This window comes from Somniosus microcephalus, chromosome 7, assembly GCF_052327205.1.
Source record: "Somniosus microcephalus isolate GS21.2 chromosome 7, FLI_Smic_1.0, whole genome shotgun sequence".
Lineage (NCBI taxonomy): Eukaryota > Metazoa > Chordata > Chondrichthyes > Squaliformes > Somniosidae > Somniosus > Somniosus microcephalus.
The window spans coordinates 176544048-176564337 of NC_140993.1; the positions used below are offsets into that span (position 1 = coordinate 176544048).

General features: G+C 43.0%; 1 protein-coding gene across 22 annotated transcripts in view; it reads right to left on the reverse strand.

Moving 5' to 3' along the window:
• Positions 1-20290, reverse strand: part of LOC147115025 (band 4.1-like protein 3) — a 335880-nt gene that overhangs the window by 74976 nt on the left and 240614 nt on the right. For all 22 annotated transcript variants that reach the window (XM_085993247.1, XM_085993248.1, XM_085993255.1 and 19 more), the window contains 2 exons: positions 10062-10280; positions 3897-3984 (listed from right to left, as the gene is read on the reverse strand). In XM_085993247.1, coding sequence (XP_085849373.1) covers positions 3897-3984; positions 10062-10280 — 307 coding nt within the window. The remainder of the gene's footprint in view (positions 1-3896; positions 3985-10061; positions 10281-20290) is intronic.

Here is a 20290-nt window from a genome sequence, read left to right on the forward strand (position 1 = left end):
TAGGGAGGTGGCAAAGGCTTTAAACTAGTAAGACGGGGGAGGGATCTAAAAGAAATGAAACCAGCCTAAATATAAACAAAACAGGAAAGGAGAGCATAGGAAAGAGTAAATTAAGGGAAGACATTGATGGCCAGGGACTAAATAGAGATATAGAACAGAAATTTAAAAAGAGAGTTAAAAATAAATTAAGAGGAACTGCTATTAAAAATGAGTTAATCTGTCTGTACAACAATGCAGAGAGTATCCGTAATAAAACACAGGAGCTGGAGGCAATCATGTGTTGTGAGCAACCAGACATAGTAGGGATTACTGAGACATGGCTACAGAAAAATCAGGACTGGGAATTAAACAGTGCAGGGTATAACATATCTAGAAAAGATAGAGAGGGGAAAAGGGGAGGTGGAGTAGCTGTACTTATTAGGGATAACATAATGGCCGTAGAAAAAAAGTGACATAGCTATCAGCAAGAGAGAAATAGAATCCATGTGGATAGAGATCAAAAGATAATAAAGGATTAATCACACTAATGGGGTAATCTACAGACCACCTAATAGTGGAAGGGAGGTGGAGGAAGAAATATGCAGACAAATTAGGGAAATGAGTAAAAAATAGAAAAATAATCATGGGGGATTTCAACTACTCAGATATTAATTGGACAGAAGAGGTAGGTAAAGGAGATAAGGGAATGGAGTTCCTACAATGTGTACAGGACTCCTTTCTAACCCAATATGTAAAAAGCCCAACAAAGGAGGATTCGCTATTGGATCTAGTAATGGGGAATGAACCAGAGCAGATAAGTAAAGTAAAAATAGGGGAACATCTAGGCAATAGTGACCATAATATAATACGCTTTAAGATAATAATTGAGAAGGGCATAGTTATGAAAAAGACCAGGGTAATAGATTGGAGAAAAGCTGATTTTGAGGGGCTGAGAATAGAACTTGGGAAAATAAAATGGACAACAGTATTGGCAAACAATGATGTAGAACAGCAATGGGAAACATTTAAAACGGTGTTCAACAGAGTCCAGGAAAAATACATTCCGCTAATAAACAAGAACAAGCTAAACACTAATGAGATACCGTGGCTGAATAAAGCCATAAGGGAACAATTGAGGGTAAGGAAAGGCATACATTAAGTACATGGACAGCAGGGGAGAGCATGATAAGGGAGAATATGAAGGGATTAGGAGAGAAGTCAAAAAAACAATTAGGAAAGCAAAGAGGAACTATGAAATTAAATTATCAAGGAACATAAAACAAAATAGTAAAATATTTTACAGGCACATCAATAAAAAAAGGTTGGGATGGGAAGAGAGGTGGCAGAGATATTAAATAATTACTTTGCTTCAGTTTTTATCAGATGATGAGATTAGTAATGAGTTAACTTCATTTAAAATAAAACGAGGAGATATACTAAATAAACTAATGAAATTCAAAGGGGATAAAACCCCTGGTCTGGACGGATTACATCTGTGCATTTTAAAAGAATCTAGGGAAGAAATAGCAGAGGCATTACTACACATTTAGTAATTCGTTAGAAAAAGGTGTAGTGCCAGAGGACTGGTGGATAGCGAATGTAATACCTCTATATAAAGAGGGAGAAAACATGTCCAGGGAACTATAGGCCAGTCAGCTTAACATCAGTGGTAGGAAAAATAATGGAATCACTACTAAAGGAGACAATAGAAGAGCATCTAGAAACAAAAAATATAATAAATAGTCAGCATGGATTTCAAAAGGGAAATTCTTACTTGACCAACCTCACTGAAGTTTCTGAAGAGGTAACAGAGAGAGTAGACAAGAGTAATGCAGATGTAATTTATCTAAATTTTCAAAAGGCCTTCGATAAGGTAAAACATAATAGACTAATGAATAAGGTCAGGTAATGAGGAGTCAGGGGACGAGTAACAGAACGGATAGCTCGCTGGCAGAAAGCAGAGAGTAGGAGTAAAGGGTAGCTATTCAAGGTGGCAAAAGGTGGGATGTGGTGTTCCACAAGGATCAGTGCTGGACCACTGTTGTGCACAATTTACATTAACGATTTAGACTTTGGAATCAAAAACACAATTTCTAAATTTCCAGATGACACCAAATTGGGGAGGATAGCAAATACTGAGGATGACTGCAACAAATTACAAGACATTAATAAACTTGAAGAATGGGCATATAACTGCCAAATGAAATTCAACACAGATAAATTTGAGTTATTACATTTTGGTAAGAAAAATAGGGAGGTCACATATTACTCCGAAAATAAGAATCTAAATGGGGTAGAGGAACAAAGGGATCTTGGAGTATACACAAATCACAAAGTATCGACACAGATTAACAAGGCTTTAAAAAAGGCAAACCAAGCACTAGGGTTTATTTCTGGAGGAAGAGAATTGAAAAGTAGTGAAGTCATGCTAAGCTTGTATCAAACCTTGGTTAGAGCACACGGAGTACTGTGTGCAATTCTGGTCACCATATATAAAAAGGATATAGAGGCACTGGAGAGAGTGCAGAGAAGATTTACAAGGATGACACCAGAAATGCGAGGGTACACCTATCAGGAAAGGATGAACAGGCTGGGTCGCTTTTCTCTTGAAAAGGGTGACCTAATAGAGGTTTTTAAAATCATGGAAGGTTTTGATAGGGTAGACACACAGTGTGTTTCCACTAGTGGGGAAAAGCAAAACTAGAGGCTATCAATATAAGATAGTCACCAGAAAATCAAATAGGGAATTCAGAAGAAGCTTCTTTACCTAGGAGAGTGGTGAGAATGTGGAACTCACTACCACAGGGAGTGGTTGAAGCAAATAGTATAGGTGCATTTAAGGGGCGGTTAGATAAGCATATGAGGGAGAAGGGAATAGAGGGTTATGTTGATAGCGTTAGATGAGGAAAGACGGGAGGAGGCTCTAGTGGAGCATAAACACCGGCATAGATTGGTTGGGCCGAATGGCCTGTTTCTGTGCCGTATATCCTACGTAAAAATGTTAGAGAGAGCAAAACAAAGATTGGGGCTCTCACATGGGGGAAAGGCAAACCTGAAATAAAGATGAAAAAACCTTTTAAAAAACATTTAAATTTTTTATTAAAATGGATAAATTTGACACTGCACAAAATTAAAATTAGTTTTTCAGGCCCATAACTTTTGTTTAACAGTCAAGACGCTATTAAAACCCCAGTTACACCTAATACCTCTGGGTCCAACAGTTAGTGGGGAATTTAACAGCGGTATTACTGCAGAAGAGATTTCACGGATTCCCAGCTCTGTGGGGGGTGGGGACGGGGTCACTCAGCGCAGCCTGTGGAGGAGCAGTGAATGACAGACCGCAACTTCAGGATTTCTGCATTAGACTGTGCATGCGCTAAATCCTGAGGTCGCGGTCAGTTTCAAAGGTGAAATGACAGCGAACGCTGCCAATTCGCCATCATAGGGACCGCAAATTCCGGGCAATTGTTTCTACCATTAATTGTGGGATAGTGGTGGGGAAGTTAATCACAGTTAATGAGCTTTTATGGGGCTTGTTACTTCTCCAATGGACCAGCAAAATAGACATTTGCTGGTGCCATTTATTGCTGTCTATGTCAGTACATTTGATATGTTATCCGACTGATCACAAGCAGTGTTTATCTTTTTTTCTCTCTCCTTGATCAGCCCTGATATTTGTTATCATGTTACAGTTGAATTGAGAACTAGAAAAGAATTCATACCAACTAGAATAAAGCAGATGCCTCTACAATCTGTTCCCAGTATCATTGGTTGTTTGGTTCAGCGCCATTATTGATAAGGGCTTTTTTTTTTTTTTAAAGAAAATTTTCCAGCAGAAAATCAACTTGTCAATTCAAGTAGACACAGATTGTGTTCTGGAATTACAACCCACTCAGCTCACATGTTAAAAGTAATACCTTAGCATGATGCAGATCCACTCCATACATCGACAGCTTTTTGGCATTCTCCAAAAAATGCATTTCTGCTTCAGCAGGTGTCATACCCCTAAAATGTAGACGCAAAAGCCAGATTTTAATTCGGCTCAAATCCCAACTTCAACATATTGAAAGCTTTCAAAAATCCATCTGAAAACAAGCCAAATCCTCTCAAACATTGTTAGTTTAGTCTGTGTGAAAATGCACAACAGTATAAGTCTTCCTCCTGCAGTAATCAGTTTACATACCTTGAAGAAGATAAAAGACTCATACAAAATGGATACATTCATTCATTCTTTAAAAAATGTAGTAGTTTTGTTAATAAATTATTCCCAATCGAGGCATCCTGAAGGCCAGGCAAGTGGGCCACATGTTTCCTAATACAAACATCACCTCATGGTTTAGCTGGCAGCAGATGCAGCTTTGAAGTGAGATGCACTGAGCACACTGGCTCATGACTACAAAATGGAAAGATTCTAAAGGCCTTGCTGAGAAATGAAACGCATCACACAAATAAGCGAAGAATCAGTCCCTGCCGAATTTAACCCAGCAAGTATGATACTGCAAAGCAGGCAGCCAATGAGCTGTTAAGTGGCTATGGTGTTTATAGCCTTCATGCAATTTTAATTAAATCGTGTCGACTGGTCCCGTCTCCATCCCGCCTCCAAGAGGCGGGATAGGCCGTTAAGGCCCTTAACAAGCACTAAATTGCCTCTATAATGCCATTTTGATAGGCCTTGGTGATTTTAACCCTTTTCCGACGTGAAGCACGCCTGTTCTGAAACACGACGGTGAAACCTGGCGGTAGCACAACTGGATTGCTGACTATTAGTTGCAGCTCCAACATTAAATAAGATATTTGATCAGCCATCATTTGCAGGTGGCAGGACTTTGTTGTCTCAGGTCTGGGGGAACTTTTAGAAGGCATAACCACAGCTGTGGAACTTTGGAGCCTGACACCCATCTCCTGAGAGGGGTGTGACCTCCTGGGAAACTCCTCTCGCCACCTTGACTGAGCGCTTCCTCAACTGAGGCATATACCAAGTAATCATAAGCCCTCAATGTGGAAGTCCCATTAGCAAAATGACACATGCCACAACTGCAACAGTAGCCATCAGATTTTTTATTTACAGTAATCACCTGATGGCTTTTTAACATAAAACATCAAATTTCACCCAGTGACTACCTTTGTGACTGTGCAGTATCTTTCTCTTACGCGTGCTCCTACGCGGTGCTTCCCCTGTGGCTTCAGCAGATGTGGAGGCTCCTTGCTCACTTTCTTGCTGCTCCTGTCTCGACACCTTTGGCGGACATCCTCTGGGGTTGCGAACCTGTGAGGGTTCGTCAACAGTCTGCTGCTCCTGCGGCTGTGCAGGGGTTGAGACGCCGATCTCAGATGGGTTTGGACTCTGGTGGGGCTCTGACCGAGGGCTCTGCAGTGGCATGGAAGTGTGAGCGCTTGGAGAGGAGCCCCCACTTCCTTGATGTCTGCCACCAACTTCCCTCTCATGGGTCAGGTCCCCCTCAGCGCTTGCAAGTGGCTTGAGAGCACCTTGCTGCACATCAGGGGGGCCATGGAAACCCGTATCTGCACTGGCAGTCCTACTCAGAAGGACTTCCATGAAGGTCTGGTTTCTCTGTTCAATAGATGACCATCGCTCCTTCAGAAATGTCATTCTATTCTGAACACTCACCATGTTTTCTGCACTCTGGCGACTTATCACCTCCATGGAGGTTGCCATCCTTTCCATGGTGATGCGTTCATGCGCCAATGACTCCACAAAGGCTCTGCTCATGTTCGTAATGGACTCCTCCATTCGCTCCACACTCGCAGCGACCCTGGAGACAAAACCTGCCAGAGACTCCTGCATCTGTTCCTGGAGTTCCAGCACCGCTGATCTTATGGATGAACCCAGAGGCAGAGGGTCGACATGCAGCTGAGCCGAGCTGGCAGAGTCCTGCGTCCTCCAACTAGAACTCTCCACTGCTGCCCCTGTCTCCACAATCTGCTGATGCTCACTTGTAAGCTGTGATACACCAGGTGACAACACTACTCTATCTCGCGTGTGTGTGTCTGCGCTGGTGCTGGGTGCGCTGAATTCTGCTAACGCATCGCCCTCAGAGGTTGCAGCTTCCTCCGAGGCATCTGGATGCTCAGGCTCTTCCTTCTGGCTAGTGGGGACGGGTGCTTGCGATGGTCCTGTGGGGGAGTAAAGGAAAGAGTCAGAGATGTGATGCCAAGGTTAAATGCACATTGCATATTGCAGATGATCATAAGTCCATCTGTTAGAGCTTCAGAATCATTATCAGCGACTCATGCAATGTCATTGAGAGATGGAAAACTATTCTGTCACCAGCTTGCTGTGGTGCACCCATCTGTCCGTCCCCCACTTGCGCATCGTCCTCCACTCCCACGATCTCCAGGACCGCATCCTCCCAGGGGGTGAGGTGGGCTACTGAGGGTAGCCCTCCTCCTGTCCTCGCTCTTTCTCTCTTATTGCAAGCTCTCTTTTCCTGCAATGAGGGAGACAAGTGGAGGTTGAGTGAGAATGAAGAAGTGAGTGTAGAGAATCCTAGCATAGATGAGAAGGAGACAAAGATGGAGTGAGGTGGCAAGACCTGTGTGTTGTCAGTTGTTTTCATAGCATCAGAGTGATAGGGAGTCTGAGTGCTGCATAATCGAATAGTTAGGTGAATGTGACCATAGAGAGAGGGGGAACGGGTAAGGGTACATGGATGTCAGTGTCAAGTGGGATGTGGAGGAAGAGATTGCTAAAACTGAGTGCTGGTGAAGAGAGTCGATGGGGATCAGATTGAGGGTGATGGGAAATTCATACTCACTTTTCCAGTGCGCAGAAGGTCATGAAATCTCTTCCTGCATTGAATCCAGGTTCTGCGGGTTACTGATGATGAGTTTACCTCCTCTGCCACCTGGATCCATGCAGCCTTGGTTTGCTGGGGAGGCTTCTTCCTGCCTGAAGAAGGGAAGAGCACCTCTTTATGTGCTCTTGCTCCCTCTACTAAAGCCTGCAGGGCAATGTCATCGAACCTGGGAGCAGACCTAGGTCTTTGGCCGGCCATTCTTCCTCCAGGACCCTCTCACTGCAAAGGCCAAAAAGTTGGCAGTCTGCAGAAGAAGCAAGGCTTGTTGCAGACCTTAAATGCAGCAGCACTGATGACGTCATCGGAGGCGACTTTCAGACTGGAAAAACTCATTGGCCATGGGTTCCCACACGTTGGAACTCAATTGGCCAATTAAGTTAAAATCGTATCATTCTCCCACATCCATTTAGAATCGGGTGGCTAACACGAAATGCGGATTACACGACCCCAGCCCGCCCCTGAATCAAAATCCAGCCCAATGGGTCGAATGGCTTCCTTCTGTGCTGTAAATTTTTATGATTTTATGATATATGCATATGCAGACACACATATATATATTATATATATATACACACACACACACACATATCTCACACAGAGGTTCCTATACTTCTTTGAGTCCAACAACAGCAGTGAGTCGTTTGTGAAGCAACTGCTCTGCATCATAGTGTCTTGCAGCAGTGGGACTTAATGACAAGTTTTCCATGAGGAGCACTGTGTAAATTGTATGCGGTTGCTGCTGCCATCTGCTTTCTGACAGCATGGCTGATCCAGTAAGTCAGCACCATGGATGATAAAACCAACATCCTCACTGCCATGGCGCTTGTGTGTTAATGCTCCACTGTGCCACTTCCAAAGGATATACTGTTATTTTGATGTCTATCCTCCCAAAACTGCACTGTTGTGGTCCTCGTGTACAGGAAAAAGTCTGAGCATTTTACAATAAGGAGGAATGGTTACGATGGATACTGAGCATGAGGAAGAGGAAGAAAAGTGGAGGGACTAGGATAGAGAACCAAAGGCACAGTCAAAGGGGAAAGTTTTGATAGCAGCAAGCTAGGTGGCAAGGTCATGACCAGTGCATAGACAATTCCAGAGAACAGCCATCAACTGTGAAGCAGACAGAACAAGGGCTGAGCAGAAGTTCAGTGTTAAGAGGAGCAGAGGAGGTGGCAGGGACATGGGACAACACTTTGTATTTATATAGTGCTTTGAAGTACAAAACTGCAAGACAGTTTTCTGAGTAGTAGTAAGAGGAATGGAACACTGAGCCAGGAAGATAGCTTGGAGGGGTCACTGAAGGCTTGGCTGAAAGGTTGGGTGTTAAGAAGGTTGTTAAAGGAGGACAAAGTAGAGAGGTGGAGGTTTTTTTATACTCATTCTCAGGATGTGGGCATTGCTGGCAAAGCATGCATTTATTATCTATCCCTGGTTGCCCAAATTGAGTGGTTAACTCAGTCACTTCAACATAAATCACACTGGTACGGGATTTCAGTCAACATATAAGCCAGACCAGGTAAGGAAAGCAGCTTTCCTTCGCTAAAAGGTCATTAGTGAACCAGTTGCATTTTTATGAGAATCCAACAACTTCATGGTCACGTTTATTGTTAACAGCTTTTTATTTCCAGATTTCTAAAAATAAAAATTTTAAACGGAATTCACATTCTCAAACTGCCATGGTAGCATTAGAACTAGTGTTCTCTGGATTATTAGTTCTGGGCCTCAGAATTTTTAGTCCAGTAGCATAATCACTACAGTACCCCTATGAGAGATTTTCAGAGAGTGCAGCCTAAGAGGTCAGAGCCAGAAGACCAAAGGCCACATGGGAGAGGGAAGTCTTGAGAAGGTTGCGTAGATAAGAGTGGAGCAAGGCCAAAGAGGAACTTGAATACAAAGCTGGAAGTTTCATATTTAATATGCTGGGGTCAAGAAGCCAGTTAATGTCTGAAAGACCAGGAGTGATGGATGAGCAGGACTTGGGTGTGCGTGATAAGATATGGGCAGCTGCACTTTATGCAAGTTGTAGTGTGGTTGATGGAAGACTAAGGAGAGCATTGGAATAATAGATTCAAGAGTTGCCAAAACCCTGGATAAGAGTTTCAGCAACATTGGGACTGAAGTGGGTGATTTTGTGGAGATAGAAACAGTCTTGGTATTAGAGGACACAGGGCTTGAAGATCAGCTCAGGGTTTATAGGATGCCAAGATTTCACAGTCTTGCTCAACCTGAGTAATGCCAGGTAAGGGGTGCGGAGTTTGTAATTGGCATTGCAGGTGATGGCTTTGGCGTTGCCAATGCTCAGCCAAAGGAAGTTGTGACTCATCCATGAAGTGATGTGATGTCAATCTGCCCGTCAGACATGTGTTCATGGGGTCAAGAAAAGTAATGCTGAGGTAGTATGAAGCTGATACCATGCCTGACAATGACAGACAGCATATAGATGAGGAAAGGTAGGAAGGCAAGTATAGGCCCTTGTGGGGTGAGAAGCCATTGAGGGAGATGCATTGGCTGCATCTTGTTAGGTAGAAATGGAACCAGTCAAGGGCAGACCCATGAAGCTGGACAACAAAGGAGGCAGTGGAGGACGACAGCATGATTAACTGTGCCAAATGTTGCAAAAAGATCAAAGAGGGCAGAGACGATAATGCACCACGATTTAACTCTCAGATGATACCATTTGTGACTGGAAGAATTTTAAGAAGGAATTTCAGGAGAGATGAGCATAGGGCTGGGAGAAAATCAGTGATGAAAGGTAGGTTAAAGATGGGTTGTTATTTGCAGAGGATGGCTGGCTCAAAGTTTGGCTTTTTGAGGAAGAAGGTGATGATGGAAGTTTTGAAGGGCACAAAACAGTGGCTGAGCAAAGGAACATGTAAAGAGAGACATTTGATACGTTCAGGAAAATTTACAAAAAGTACTTTGAGATGCAGCAAAATTAATCTTAGGCAGACCTCATGCAGTACACCCAACTCATATTCGTCTTGCTGTGTAGAGAGCCAATGTTATTGAAAGGCAACATTTCGTATGTCGCTGACATCCTGGACAGTTAGGATTTACTATCAGTAGCACATTACTTGATTTGTCCTTTACAATCAACATCTTTATTAACCCATTAGCTCTAACTAAACCCAAGTATACACAGAAAGCTTGTGAAGTTTGAATTTGTGGACCTGCCTATAAATAACTCATAGATCAATGAAAAACAATTTGTTCAGTATTAAAACAGCAAATTAGACGCTTTATTATATATGTTATTGCACGTACTTGTGGCTTTTGTGTAGTTCTATCACCTTTTCTTCCAGTTCCTTAGTTTCATTCGGAGCAAAACGAAACTCACTGATGTAGTCAGTGGCATACTCATCTGGGTCATAGTCCCCAAGTTCTGCCTGGACAGTGTAGGAACCAAGCAAGACATGTGTGGCAAAAGAACATGGCAATCGTCCAGAGACAATATCATCCCTCAGCTGCAGACACAAGTAATACCTAAATGGAAAACAAACACATTGAAGCTTGAGATCTTTCAAAACCACAGCACTTTTGGATACAATTTAAAACTGTGGATGTTTCCAAGAGTTAAGAAGTCACACCCAAGATTTTTTTTTTTTTTTTTTTTTTTTTATAAAAAGGACTTGCACTTGAAAACACACACTCCTGGCCCAAGTTGCACTTGATAGAACTATCCCAGGATATACCATAGAAACACAGAAGATAGGAGCAGGAGTAGGCCATTCGGCCCCTCGAGCCTGCTCCGCCATTCAATGAGATCATGGCTGATCATCCAAATTCAGTACCCGGTCCCTGCTTTCTCTCCATATCCCTTGATCCCTTTAGCCTTAAGAAACATATCCAACTCCTTCTTGAATATATTTAATGAATTGGCCTCTACTGCCTTCTGTGGTAGAGAATTCCACAGGTTCACCACTCTCTGGGTGAAGAAATTCCTCCTCATCTCTGTCCTAAATGGCTTACCCCTTATCCTTAGACTGTGACCCCTGGTTCTGGACTCCCCGACCATCGGGAACATCCTTCCTGCATCTAGTCTGTCTAGTCCTGCTAGAATTTTATAAGTTTCAATGAGATCCCCTCTCATTCTTCTAAACTCCAGCGAGTATAAGCCCAATCGACCCAATCTCCCCTCATGCGTCATTCCTGCCATCCCAGGTATCAGCCTGGTGAATCTTCGTTGCACTCCCTCCATGACAAGAACATCCTTTCTCAGGTAAGGCGACCAAAACTGCACACAATACTCAAGGTGTGGTCTCAACAAGGCCCTGTACAACTGCAGCAAGACATCCTTGTTCCTGTACTCAAACCCTCTCGCTACGAATTTGCCTTCTTAACTGCCTGCTGCACCTGCATACTCGAGATTTGATTTTTAATCGCTACAGTCCAGAAAAGAGAATAGTGATGTGCTAGATTTGATTTAAATACGTCACTGTATCCAATTATTTTTGAACTGCTGTAATATAGACAGAGAACAAAAGAAAATCAGGGGAATCCCATTCTAGCAACTTTTTTAAAGCAGTAAATTAAAGCTGTAAAAGCTGTACTTCTATGAGTATTTCCCAGTGGCTAAAAGACATTCTGTGCATTCAGTGGAGTAGTGCTGAGAATAATGAAATCCAAAGAGTGAGCACTGAAACATCGCACCGCCTAGCCCTAGAAACTATTTTAAAATAGTGACTTTGAACAGGCCAGCCAACACAAATTAAAAAATAAACTTTGCTTCAAAATAATACTTGAGAATATGGCTATAATGTCATATCTTGAGTAATTCTTTAAAAAGATTAAAAAGGTAATCTGAAGGCACAAAATTAGAGAGCTCCAGAAAGTATATAATTAATGGACTCTCTAATCAGCTTTTTTTTTTAGCTGTAATTTATGTAGAATGCATTTATGATCACTCCAAACTACCATTTAAAAATTTTATCAAACTATTGACCAATTCAGTAGTCCCACACACCAGAATCTACAGGCAGGTCTCACTTTGTCAAAAGATGTGCAGGCTTTGATTTACATGGAACACTGTCACATAGTTCTGCATCATGCTCCACACTGATCTGCATCCACATTCATCCACAGGCACAGCACTGCCAATGGATGTCAAGGTCAGAGCGGCCCTGAATTTTTACACTTTGGGTTCATTCCAATATACCACTCGGTACATCAACGTTAGTCAAACTGGTTGTTCGAATATGTATAAAGCAAGTGAGTGAGGCACTCTTCGCTCAAGCAAGTAATTTCATCTCCTTCTTCATGGACATCCAACAGTAGCAGGGAGAGCAGCCCTGGGTAGAGACTGAGCACAGAGACCGAGGATTTAAGGAGCGGGGAGAGAGAGAGAAGTAGAAAGTAATCAAAGTGTGACGTCACCAGAAAACTGGTAAGTGATTGGTTGGTATTTCTCTCTCGCTTTTTTCCCAAACTTAATGTTTGTGGTTATAGTTTCTGAGGCCTCTGTTGTGTAGCGGGGAGTGCTAGTAAACAAGGGCCCTTGAGTATATCATTTAATTGTAGTGTAATTAGTGGTATTGATTTGATTTAATTTAATTTGAATTAATTAAAGGGTAAGTCATGGCAGCACAGCTCGGCCCCGTGGCATGCTCCTCCTTGCACTATGTGGGAAATCGGACACTTCCTGTGTCCCGGACGACCATATGTGCGGGAAGTGTATCCAGCTGCAGCTCTGACAGACCGCACTGCGGCGCTGGAGCTGCGAATCGATACATACTGGAGCATTTGCAATGCTGAGGACATCATGGATAGCACATTTAGGGAGTTGGTACACCACAGGTAAAGGCTGCACAGGCAGGAAGGGAATGGGTGACCGCCAGGCAGAGTAGTAGGCGCAGGCAGGTAGTGCAGGGGTCCCCTGTGGCCATCCCCCTCTCAAACAGATATACCGCATTGGATATTGTTGGCGGAGATAGCTTATCGGGGGAAGGCAACAGTAGCCAACTTCCTGGCACGATGGGTGGTTCTGCTGCACAGGACGGGAGGAAAAAGACTGGGAGAGCTATAGTGATAGGGGATTCTATTATAAGGGGAATAGATAGGCGTTTCTGTGGCCGCAAACGAGACTCCAGGATGGTATGTTGCCTCCCTGGTGCAAGGGTCAAGGCTGTCTTGGGGCGGCTGCAGGGCATTCTGGAGGGGGGAGCATGAACAGCCAGCTGTCGTGGTGCATATAGGTATCAACGATATAGGTAAAAAACGGGATGAGGTCCTAAAAGCTGAATATAAGGAGTTAGGAAGTAAATTAAAAAATAGGATCTCAAAGGTAGTAATCTCAGGATTGCAACCAGTGCCACATGCTAGTCAGAGTAGAAATAGACGGATATTTCAGTTGAATATGTGGCTAGAGGAATGGTGCAAGGGGGAGGGATTCAAATTCCTGGGACATTGGAACCGGTTCTGGGGGAGGTGGGACCAGTACAAACTGGACGGTTTGCACCTGGGCAGGACCGGGACCGATGTCCTAGGGGGAGTGTTTGCTAGTGCTGTTGGGGAGGGTTTAAACTAAAATATCAGGGGGTTGGGAACCTGTGCAGGGAGACAGAGGAAAGGGAAGCAAGGAGAGAAGCAAAAGACACGAAGGAGAAAAGCAAAAGAGGAAGGCAGAGAAATCAAGTGTGTAAATCAAACAGGGCCACAGTAAATAGTAATTCTAAAAGGTCTAAGAGTGTTTAAAAAAAACAAGCCTGAAGGCTTTATGTCTTAATGCGAGGAGCATTCGTAATAAGGTGGATGAATTAGCTGTGCAAATAGATGTAAATGGATATGATATAATTGGGATTACGGAGACATGGCTCCAGGGTGACCAAGGCTGGGAATTCAACATCCAGGGGTATTCAATATTCAGGAAGGACAAGCAAAAAGGAAAAGGAGGTGGGGTTAAAGAGATTAACACAACAGTAAGGAAGGATATTAGCTCTGATGATGTGGAATCTGTATGGGTAGAGCTGAGAAATACAAAAGGGGCAGAAAAAGTTAGTGGGAGTTGTATGTAAACCCCCAAACAGTATGCTGAGGTTGGGGATGTCATTAAATGGGAAATTAGAGGCGCGTGCAGTTAAGGGCACAGCAAATACCATGGGTGACTTTAATCTACATATCGATTGGGCTAACCAAATTAGTAACAATACTGTGGAGGAGGAATTCCTAGAGTGTATATGGGATCGTTACCTGGACCAATATGTCGAGGAACCAACCAGAGATCAGGCCATCTTAGACTGGGTATTATGTAATGAGAAAGGATTGATTAGCAATGTTGTTGTGCGAGGCCTCTTGGGGAAGAGCGATCATAATATAGAATTCTTCATTAAGTTGGAGAATGAAGTAGTTGACTCAGAGACTAGGGTCCTGAATTTAAATAAAGGAAACTACGATGGTATGAGGCGCGAGTTGGCTAGGATGGATTGGGGAATGTTACTTAAAGGGTTGACGGTGGATAAGCAATGGCAAACATTTAAAGATCGCATGGATGAACTACAGAATTTGTTCATCCCCGTCTGGCATAAAAATAAAACAAAAAAGCTGGCGCAACCGTGGCTAACAAGGGAAATTAGGGATAGCATAAGATCCAAGGAGAGTACATATAATTTGTCCAGAAAAAGCAGCAAACCCGAGGGTTGGGAGCAGTTTAGGATTCAGCAAAGGAGGACAAAAGGATTCATTAAGAGGGGGAAAATAGAGTATGAGAGTAAGCTTGCAGGGAACATAAAAACTGACTGTAAAAGCTTCTATAGATGTGAAGAGAAAAAGATTGGTGAAGTCAAGCGTAGGTCCCTTGCAGTCAAAATCAGGGGAATTTATAATGGGAAACAAAGAAGTGGCTGACCAATTAAATACATACTTTGGTTCTGTCTTCACAAAGGAGGACACAAATAACCTCCCAGAGATGTCGGGGAACATATGGGTAATGAGAGGGAGGAACTGAATGAAATCAGTATTTGTCGGGAAATTCGTGTTAGGGAAATTGACGGGACTGAAGGCCTGATAAATCCCCAAGGCCTGATAATGTATATCCTAGGGTACTTAAGGAAGTGGACTTGAAACAGCACATGCATTGCTGGTCATCTTACAAAATTCTGCAGACTCTGGCACAGTTCCCATGGATTGGAGGGTAGCTAATGTAACCCCACTATTTAAAAAAGGTGGTAGAGAGAAAACGGGGAATTACAGACCAGTAAGCCTGACATCGGTAGTGGGGAAAATGCTAGAGTCCATTATAAAAGATGTAATAGCAGAGCACTTGGAAAACAGTGACAGGATCGGACATTTTTTTTGATGATGTAACTGGTAGAATAGATAAAGGAGAACCAGTGGATGTGGTGTATTTGGACTTTCAGAAGGCTTTCGATAAGGTCCCGCATAAGAGATTAGTGTGTAAAGTTAAAGCACATAGGATTGGGTGTAAGGTACTGACTTGAATAGAGAACTGGTTGGCAGACAGGAAGCAAAGAGTTGGAATAAACGGGTCTTTTTCCGAGCGGCAGGCAGTGACTAGTGGGGTACCGCAGGGATCGGTGCTAGGACCCCAGCTATTCACAATATATATTAATGATCTAGACGAGGGAACTCGATGTAATATCTCCAAGTTTGCAGATGACACAAAGCTCGGTGGGCGTGTGTGCTGTGAGGAGGATGCCGAGAAACTGCAGTATGATTTGGACAGGTTGGTTGATTGGGCAGATGCAGTATAATGCGAGGTTATCCACTTTGGTGGCAAAAACAGGAAGGCAAATTATCTGAACGGCAATAGATTGGGAGAAGGGGAAGTGCAACGAGACCTGGGTGTCCTTGTGCAACAGTCGCTAAATGTAAGCATGCAGGTGCAGCAGGCGGTTAAGGCGGCAAATGGTATGTTGGCGAGAGGATTCGAGTACAGGAGCAAGGATGTCTTGCTGCAGTTGTACAGGGCCTTGGTGAGACCACACCTTGAGTATTGTGTGCAATTTTGGTCGCCTTATCTGAGGAAGGATGTTCTTGCCATGGAGGGAGTGCAACGAAGATTCACCAGACTGATACCTGGGATGGCAGGGATGACATATGAGGAGAGATTGGGTAGATTGGGCTTATATTCGCGGGAGTTTAGAAGAATGAGAGGGGATCTCATTGAAACTTATAAAATTCTAACGGGACTAGACAGACTAGATGCAGGAAGGATGTTCCCAATGGCAGGGGAGTCCAGAACCAGGGGTCACAGTCTAAAGATAAGGGGTAAGCCACTTAGGACAGAGATGGTGTGGAGATGCCAGCGTTGGACTGGGGTGGACAAATGTAAGAAATCACACAACACCAGGTTATAGTCCAACAGCTTTATTTGAAATCACAAGCTTTCGGAGCGCTGCTCCTTCGTCAGGTGAAGTGGAGCGATGCATAAAAACACAGCTTATATAGTCAGAGAATAATGTCAGATGTTTACAGGTAATCTTTCTAACTGCCATTTATCACACCTCGGCAGAGAGATAATCACAGCAATCAAAGGACAGAGATGAGGAGGAATTCCTTCACCCAGAGAGTGGTGAACCTGTGGAATTCTCTACCACAAAAGGCAGTTGAGGCCAATTCAGTAAATATATTCAAGAAGGAGTTAGATATATTTCTTAAGGCTAAAGGGATATGGGGAGAAAGCAGGGACAGGGTACTGAATTTGGACGATCAGCCATGATCTCATTAAATGGCGGAGCAGGCTCGAGGGGTTGAATGGCCTACTCCTGCTCCTATCTTCTATGTTAAGAGGAGGCTGTGCAGTTTTACAGAGTAGGAAGATTTCATCAATTGGACTCACATGGCACTATGTGCTCCCTTGAACAATACCACTTACCTTCATGAATAGCAAACAGCTCTACCCTCAGAATGGAGTCTGAGAGTTTCCTTGAACATACTTTGCAGGAGGTGGTAACCCCACAGCTAAAGGTGCAGGAGGTGAGGGAATGGGTGACCACCAGACAGGGTAGGAGCAAGACAGTTAGTGCAGGAATCCCCCAAGCAAATGGCACTCGCTAATCAGTTTTCAGTTTAAAATACCGGGGAGGCTAACAACTCCTTGGAAGAATGCAGTAAGAATAAAACCCCTGCCACCACGAGAGATTTGACTGCACACAGAAAAAGAGTAGAAATGCAGTCGTCATAGGGGTTTGATAGAGGCATAGACAAGTGTTTCTGTGACTGCAAACATGATTCCCGAATGGTATGTTGGCTATCTGGTGCCAGGGTAAAGGATATCATCGAGTGGGTGATTTCTGAGGGGGAGGGAGCACTTTGCTATTCATGCAGGGGAAGGGGAACAGCCAGAAATCATAGTCCATGTTGGAACCAATGGCACAGGTAGAAAAAATGTTGAGGTCCTTCAAGCAGAGTTTCAGGAACTAGGAAAAAGATGAAAAAAAACAGGACCTTAAAAAAGGTAGTGATCTCACGATTGTGACCGGTTCTGGGGCAAGGGGCACCTGTACAAAATGGATGGGTTGCACTTGAACAAAGCCGGGACCAATGTTCTCATTGAGAGGTTAACTAGTACTTTTGGAGAGGGTTTAAGCTAATTTGGCAGGGGGAGGGGAACCAGAAAGGAGCAGAAATGAGATCAGAGGACAGAAAGATACAATCTGCCGTAAAATTAGAAATATTCCAAAATTTGTAGGGACCAGATTGTGGAAAATAGCAAAAGTGACAAAAGAAGTATTAAACTGTATGTACATCAATGTCTGTAGTATAACTAATAAGGTTGGTGAGCTGCATGCACAAGTTGTGACATGGGATTATGACGTGGTTGTATTAACAGAGACATGGCTCAAACAAGGCCAGGAATGGATTCTTAACATTCCTGGTTACCAAGTATTCAGGGATGATAAAGAAAAAATTGGAGGGGCAAAGCATGATTAAGGATGATGTTCCAGTTCTAAACTGAAAGGATATACGAGATGGTTCTAGGAATGAATCTGTTTAGCTTGAGTTGAGGAATAGAGGGGGGAAAAAACATAGCGCTAAGGGTAAGGAAGGAGAGGAATTTCTGATATGTGCTCATGAAAATTTTCTCGATCAAGATGTCTCCAGTCCAACAAGGAAGGAAACAGTGTTGGATCTGGTTCTGGGAAATGAAGTAGGGCAAGTGGAGTGTGTTACAGTAGGAGATCATCTAGCTAACAGTGACCACAACATACTTCAGTTTAAAATAATTATGGAAAGAAACCAGAAAATATTCGTAGCAAAAATGCTCAACTGGGGAAAAGCTAATTTCAGTGATTGAAGAAGGGACCTAGCACAGGTAGATTGGAAAAGGCGATTTCAGGGTAAAGCAGTAACGGAGCAATGGAGGACATTCAGGGAAGAGATAGTTCAGGTACAAACTAGGCGTATTCCTTTGAAGGGAAAAGGTAGAACATCCAAAGCTAATGCACCCTGGCTGACAAAGGAAACAAAAGTTAAAATGAAACAGAAAAAGGAGGCTTATGACAAATGTCAGGAGCAAGATTGTTAATAACAAGGAAGATCATGGAAAGTACAGGAGGGATTTTAAAAAGTTAATACGGGAGGAAGAGAGGTTACGAGAAAAGATTAGCAGGCAACATTAAATTGAACCCTAAAACATTTTATAAACATATGAAGTGTAAGTGGTTATCTATGGAAAAAGTTGGGCCTATTAAGGATCCAAAGGGAAATCTTCACAGAGAGGCAGCGGACATGGCTGAAATATTAAATGAGTACTTTGCATCTGTCTTCACAAAGGAAGTGGATGATGTGAAGGTCACACTGAAAGAGGACAGGGAAGTTATGGACAGCATTGTAATAGATAGAGAAGCTGTAATAAAAAGATTAGCATTACTGAAAGTTGGTAAGTCACCTGGTCCAGACAGAATGCATCCTAGGTCACTGAAAGAAGCAAAGGCCAAAATAGCAGAAGCATTGGTCACAATCTTTCAATTCTCATTGGATACCGGAGTAATGCCGGAGGACTGGATGGTTGCGAATGTTATACCACTATTCAAGAAAGGGGAGAGGGATGAACCAGGAAACTATAGGCCAGTCAGCCTAACATCGGGGCTGGGAAGTTATTGGAATACATTATCAGGGACAAAATAAACTTTCCTTCAGAAAGGCATGGGTTAATCAAGGAGAACCAGCATGGATTTGTTAAAACAAATAGTGTCTGACTAACTTGAGAATTCTTAGATGAGGTAACAGAGAAGGTTGATCAGGCAGTGCAGTAAATGTTGTATATATGAACTTTCGGAAGGCATTCAACAAAGTGCCATATAGGAGGCTTATAACAAGATGGAAGCTCATGGAATTAAGGGAAAAGTGGCTATTTGGATACAAAATTGTCTCAGTGACAAAGGGGGGGGGTGGTGGTGGTGGATGGATGTTTTACAGACTGGGAGCTGGTCTGCAGTGGTGTTCCCCAAGTGTCAGTTTTGGATCCATTACTCTTTTTATAAATGACCTAGACACTAGTGTAGGGAGCAGCATTATAAAGTTTGCAGAGGATACAAAATTCGGCGAAGTAGTAGATAGCAATCAGGATAGTTATAGGCTTCAGTATGACAGACAGGATGGTGAAATGGGCAGAAGCATGGAGTTCAATGTGGAGAAGTGTGAAGTGATGCAATTGCGAATGACTAATATGGATAGTATACTATAAATGGCACGATTTTGAAAATTGTAGATGAGCAGAGACCTTGGTGTCCATATACACACACGCTTAAAGGTGGCAGGGCAAGTTGATAAGGTGGTTAAAAAAGCAAATGGGTTATTTGGGTTTATAAATAGAGGAATAGAATATAAAAGCAAAGCGATCATGCTAGAACATTATAAATCATTAGGTAGGCCTCAGCTGGAGGATTGTGGATAATTCTGGGCACCACACTTCAGGAAAGATGTAAAGGTCTTAGAAAGGGTAGAGAGGAGGTTTAAAAGGATGTTACCAGAGTTGAGGGGCTTCAGTTATGAGGAGAGGTTGGAAAAGTTAGGACTGTTCTCCTTGGAACAGAGAAGGTTATGAGGTGACCTAATAGAGGTTTTCAAGATAATTAATTAGAGGTTTTGATAGAGTAGGTAGAGTAAATTATTCCCTCTGGCGAGTGAGTCAATAACTAGAGGTCACAGATTCAAAATCATTAACAAAAGATCTAGAGGGAAGATAAGGAGAACTTAGAGTTGTCAGGATCTGAAATGCTCTACCTCAAAAGGTGTTGGAAGCAGATCCCATAAATAATTTTAAAAGGAGAGTTGAACAGATACTTGATGATGAGGAACTTGCAGGGTTACGGACTAAAAGTGGGGATGTGGGACTAAGCACAACTGCTCTTTCGAAGAGCCACCACAGACACAATGGGCCGAATAGCCTCCTACTGTGCTGTAAGTTTCTGTGATTCTATGAATGTACAGCTTGTTTGTGACCATCAGTTCCCTGCTGTACAGGTCAATACATACTTCCCAGAAAGCGATCTCAATACTTTCAATTTAAGGCAGTCCACCTATCTCACCACCAA